General features: G+C 46.3%; 1 protein-coding gene across 2 annotated transcripts in view; it reads right to left on the bottom strand.

The window, feature by feature from the left end:
* Positions 1 to 200: 200 nt before the first annotated feature.
* Positions 201 to 5,899, bottom strand: part of LOC116691117 (teashirt homolog 1) — a 36,783-nt gene continuing 31,084 nt past the window's right edge. For both annotated transcript variants that reach the window (XM_032518482.1, XM_032518480.1), the window contains exon 3: positions 201 to 5,028. In XM_032518482.1, the coding sequence (XP_032374373.1) occupies positions 1,508 to 5,028 (3,521 nt within the window). In that variant the 3' untranslated portion in view covers positions 201 to 1,507. The remainder of the gene's footprint in view (positions 5,029 to 5,899) is intronic.

The raw sequence follows: 5,899 nt of genomic DNA, 5'->3' as shown, positions 1-5,899 counted from the left end.
AACCGTGATATGTACTGACAGCGAGATGAGGACATTCTGAAAAAGTATAACCAAAGAAAGAAATCCTATTACACTGTGTTGGGATTCGATATGGGTGTGATCGCTTTAATCTGCCGCCAAGCAAATGCTTGAGAGTGAAATTTTATACGTGTTGAATTTGGTACACCACCATGACAAATGAACACACAACCACAAGTGTATGACTGTTAACAACTGCTTTGGGGTTTATTTTACAATTGAGAAAGAAATGAAACAAACTAATTGGTGCTAAAAAGTTTTTTTTGTTGTTTTTTTTTTTACAATATTGTCGATAAAACATTGAAATGTATAGTCATTGTGCATCGCTTATTTATTTTCCACACCATTTCATGCATCAAATTGGATGCAAGTATAATTAAAATCATTTCTGTAAACCAAGCCGAAGAAGCTAAATTTGTATTTTCTTTAAAAAAGGACATTTTGTAGCTCTATAGCATATATCTATATACACCATCTGTTTTTCTTTTTTTAATCATTTTTGTATATAAAATGACAATATAAAAGTTAGAGAATGCACACACCTTAAGATACAAAGAATGTTGAGCCATTTCAAATGGTAAGATATGTCTTATGGAGTACTGACATTTCACTGGTAATCATTTACATGTAACGGACTGCTCTCTTTACAGTTGAATAAAGCGACACAATTTAGAAAGAGAATGTTGTAACAAACCATACAACTGGAAAATTGCTATAAGGTGATACTTCACAACAAGGAAAAGGTTTTTGAGCAAACTTGCATACTGACGGCCATTCATTTTCACCGATTGACTCGTAACCAGAAGCAGCATTTCAGTTTTTCCGAATGTTCACGTGATCTTTTTTTTTTTCCAATACACTGACAGCTTTATGAGCAGGCCATTCATCATCAGAAACATTGCAGTGACAGAAACCCAAAAAAAAGGAGAGGGGGAGAAATGATCATCCTTGATCTTTTAAAATCAATCTGATTTTGACAAATGCAAGATATTTCAAAACATGTTCTCTTTACAAATTCAAATTTCAACTGTCTAAGGTGCTACTTCAGTCTTTCAGGGTATTCTTTCATTCTTTTGGTGTATACATTTAATTTTCACCTTCATATCAAGTACTATACAGTTTTCTCTTCCACCAGTTCTTTTTCCACTCGCCACTTTTACCATTGAAGCAGTAGTTGTATTTTTGCCATGAAAAGATTAAAATCTCGTGTTTAACCTTGATTCACTAAAATACATGCACAGATCAGACAAATCGCATATAAATATATTACAAAATAAGTGTAAAAAAGCTTGGCAAAACAAAAACAAATCAACATGAAAAGACATGGTCCAGTCAGGCAGTTATCACAACAAAAAAATAATAAGACCGATTTTTTTTCTGGCGGCTCAGTTCGGCCCAGTGCAGTAACTGTGAACAATGTCATTTTAGTGCAATGAAATTCTAGTCAGTTCCACAGCCTTCAGTCTCTACTCTCAGCTCGAGACCCCACCTAAACCTTCTCCATCTTTTCTAGCTTCTCTAGTTTCTCCAAAGCAGTGACAAACACCAGGTGGTCCTCTGGAGACTTGCCGTGGGTCTTGCTGAGGTGCAGTTTGACTGCGTGTTTGCTGACGAATGTCCGATTGCAAAGTCTGCACTGGTACACAGAGCCTGTGTCGTCCTCTGCCGTGGTCAAGGCTGACAGGGGGCTGCCGAATGTCATTTTGTCTGTGATCACCTTTGAGGCAGCCTGCTGCTCCCGAAGGTGCTCAGTTGACAGTTTGGACAGGTCCTTCAAGCTGAAGCCCAGGTGAGACTCCAGGTGGTTGATGTAGGAGGAGGGAGTCCTGAACTGGGAGGCACAGTCACCACAGAGGAACACAGGCTGGCATGAGTCCATGTTCTTGAGAAACTTGGTGCCCCCAGTCCGTCTCAGCTGGTACTTGACATTAGCCAGCCAGTGGGATATGGTGGTCATGGAGAGGCCTGTGAACTTACAGATGTGGACCCTTTCCTGGGGGCCCAGGTCAGTCATGGCGTAGCGGCCCTCTGAGGTCTCCCTCAGGCTGGAGGCAAACTGCGCCTGGAGGATAAGGAGGTGCTGGGGATTCCAGTTGGATTGCCTCCCTTTCCTCTTCTGTACGGGGGAGAGGTCATCCAGGGCGTCCTCAAATGCACTGCCGTCGGCATCCGACTTCTCTGAGATGGAGGAGGGAGTCGAAGATTTGGGCGTCAGTCTCCCAGTGAGGTTCTTTACCATATCAGAAATGTCCATCAGAGCGTTCTCTCTCAGAGGAGAGGAGACTGCATCAGGGAGTGAAATGAGGGGTTTGTTACCATTTACACTATTGTGGGTCAAGAGCGCACTGCTGCTGTTGTTATTGTTACTGTTGCTGTTAATGCTGGCCTTACTCTTACTCAGGTCTATGGGCTGGTCACTGCTTTCATACAACTGATAGTGGTTGATGGGTTCAGCTGGCTTGCCCTGAGGAGTTGGGTTGAAAGTCGGCTTCTCCATCATGCTGTTGCTGATTTTGTAAAGCATAGATAGTGGGTCTGCAGCTGGGCTTACTGGTTTAGAGGCCTTACCCAGGTGGGTGTTCATGATTGACTGGAGTGCACTGAGAGGGTTGATGAAAGGACTTTCCGGTGAGTGATCGGTGATGATGCCAAGACTGTTGCCATTAGTAACTGGGGATTGACACATCTCAGAGCCATTCTTGGAATGGTTGTTGTGGCCATCTACTAGGCTCTCTTTGGGCTCCTTCTTGCAGATGAGCTCTGAATCTACACTCCCTGGGCTGCTACTTCTCATACCGGATGGTTTACCGACAGAAAGGTCATTTGGAGATGCTAATTGTTCTCTCTGCTCTCTCAGTGCAGGGGAGGGGGATTTTACTAACGATGGTGGCCGGCATCGGTCAAGGCTCACCATCTTCTCCTCCTTTTCTTTCTTCACAGTGGCAGCTTTCCCTGTCACTTTCTCCACAAGCTCTTCCATCGCAGTGACATTGCTCCTGAGGGGGGTAGGGGAGGAAGGGCTCCGAGGTGAGCGGATGACTGAGTTGGGGTCAGTCGCCAGGCCTCGTAGCCCACTGTTAAACATTGGCTGCATCTGGACACTCTGGATCATTGGGGGTAGAGAGCTCTTCATGGCACCATGCAGCTGATAGGCTGCATGAATGCTCGGGTAGCCACCCCATGTGGGTGTGCCTGTCTGGGCCTTGCTGATGGCGCTGGATACTGTGTTCTCAAGGGATTTAAGAATATCTAAACCCCCTTTTGGTGCTTCCTCCAGATCTTCTTCTCTAAGGTATTTATATGAAGTGGTGTCAGTCTCAGATTTCTCACCTGAGTCATCTCTCTCCTCCTTGATTTTTCTCTCCACTAGCTCACCGCCTTCCCCCTTTTCATCTTCACCTCCTTCCCTCTTTTCCTCTGAGCCTGAGGAGAGGGCAGGGGAAACCGGCTGGGACTTAACACCACTAGGAACAGGGAGTCTGGTGGTGGTCGGTGGCAGTGGGATGGACTGAATCTTCTCTTCTACCACCGGATCAAAAACCAGCTGTTTGCCTTTCTTGGATGCAGAATTTGTAACCTTCAAAAAGTGACCAGTAACCATCATGTGGGCAGTCAGCTGTTGCAGTGTATCATGAGAGCTCCCACACTCCATGCATTTGAGGATCTGGGCTTTGCGGGCTTCAAACTGCCAAGTGTAGCTGGCACCATTCTGGTAGCCGTAGCGGTTGTTTGGCGTAACATAGGGGTTAGCTGCAGATTTTGTGTCTTTGCCAACATCCCCAAGGGACACACTACCACCACCACCACCACCAGCATGGACAGAGTCTGGGGAGCATGGGGAGACTACAGCATCATGGATAGCTCGTTTTTTAGCAGAAGTGGGCATCAATTTAGTAGCCAAGGCTGGCACTGGTTCTTTGAGAGGCACTTTCTGGTAATGCTTGGTTTTGATCATATGAACGCTGAGATCTTGCAGAGACTCAAATGAATGGCCACAGTACATGCACTTCAGCACCTTCTGGGCATCCTCTTTCCCCTCCATCTCCATCAGGGAGCGCTTACGTGGTTTGGACCAGCGCTTTCCCTGATCCTCCTCTTTGTCTTTGTTGTCATCTCGGTAGTGGCCCGTCTCATTCATGTGGACGGTTAAACCCACCAGTGTGTCATAGGCAGCGCTGCAGTCTTTGCAGCGAAACTTGCTCGCACCAGTGAAAACAGAACCATACAGCTTGTTGTTCTGCCGGTAGAGCTGCACTGTGCTGAAGAGGCTGGGCTCTGGCAAAAGGTGGTAGGGGGTCTGCTGAAGAGTTTTGGCAAGCGCTGCCTGGTGCCAGTCATACGCCACACCACTACCATTACTCACCCCACCACTAGTACTCCCACCGCAGCTGGTTGCACCGTGGCTGCTAACAGAGCTAGCTCCTGTGCCATTAATATTGCCACTTGTGTGGTTGACATTGGTGCTGGAACTCCTGCCGTTATGGTGACTGCTAGCCATGCTGACCCCACTGCTCTTGTTGGTGGTCGTTGTTATGGAGACAGAAGCAGTAGAGGCGGGCTCTGGGGTGGTGACAGCACTGTTGACACTGCCAGCTGCAGCAGGCTTAGATTTCATGATGTCCATTGTGATGCTGGACCAAGAGGCATCTGAGATGAGGTTTGCATAGACGGCTTTCATCTGTGCCAGGCTATCCTGGAAAGAGAGGCCGTTGTTGGGGCGGAAGGGCAAAGCTGTGCCTTCCCTGTCCTGACCGTCCCTGGAAGAGGTGCTCTTGAAGTCCATCAGCCGGTCGCTGGCATCACTGAGTGGAGACCCGTATCCAGCGTCAGGGTTCGTGCCATTGCTGAGTGGAGAGTCTCTGTAACTAGGTGGCTGGCCTCCATCCACATCTTCCTCTTCCTCGTTGCACAGAAACTCAGTGTCCTGGCCGTCTAATGAGAGGCCGTCATCCTGCAGGTGCTCTTCCTCATCGTGATCAACTGCCTTAAGCTCGTCTTCGGGCATGTACGCTGGAGAGAAAGAGAGCAAGAGATCGAAGACAAAAAAGGGGAGAAAACGAGAGGAAAAAGAGTTCAGCTCAGTGAAATTAAAGATTTACAGCACACCAACAGGACCACTGTCAAAATAACATGCAATGAATACTCAACGATGGGAAATGTAGGCTTTTATTCTCACCAATTTTAGTGTGTGTATGCATGCATGAATTTGTGTGGATTTCACACACATGTGGCTCTGAAAGCCAGTGGTGAAAAAAGCCTCCAAGGGAAAAATAAATCACTGAGCTTCTGACAGTTGTCCTTTTCCTTCCCAACTCCCTAGTCCTCCACACATGCCTCATGTTCCCCAGGAAATGACTGGCTGTTTGGCCTTGTTAGCCAGCTGCATGCTTGCATGTTCAACGCCCCCCCCCCCATTTCTCTTTCTTTCTCTCTTCCCCAAGTTTTATTGCCTTTCACTCATCTAGTCATCTAAGTTCCGCTCCTCACATTTTCAGGTTATGCAACTGATCAGCAAAAGGAAGGAAACAAAACACTAATTTGGAGATATTGCAGCTTTTCCTCACCCACTCTGATGAGCTGAAGATAATTTTCATTTAAGCTAATAGGCAGGAACTGGCAAAACAATGATACTTAGATTGGGAATGCCACAACAATTGTTGAAGGGAGGAGTCTGGGGCATTCGAAAATAGTGTTCTGTGATCCAAAATGGCATGGGCAAGGCCGAACAGAAAAACAGATAAAAAGAGTAAAGTGATAGGAAACTAAACAAGGCTGAGGTGTAACAGGTTTACCAGTAAAATGTAAAAAGGCAAATGAGATAGAAGGGTAGACCATGTGTGTGTATTTGTGTGTGTGTGTGTGTGTGTGTGTGTGTGTGTGT

The sequence above is a fragment of the Etheostoma spectabile genome, chromosome 6 (assembly GCF_008692095.1).
Source record: "Etheostoma spectabile isolate EspeVRDwgs_2016 chromosome 6, UIUC_Espe_1.0, whole genome shotgun sequence".
NCBI lineage: Eukaryota > Metazoa > Chordata > Actinopteri > Perciformes > Percidae > Etheostoma > Etheostoma spectabile.
The sequence above is the reverse complement of the archived record's forward strand: the minus strand, read 5'-3'. Positions and strand labels throughout refer to the sequence as shown.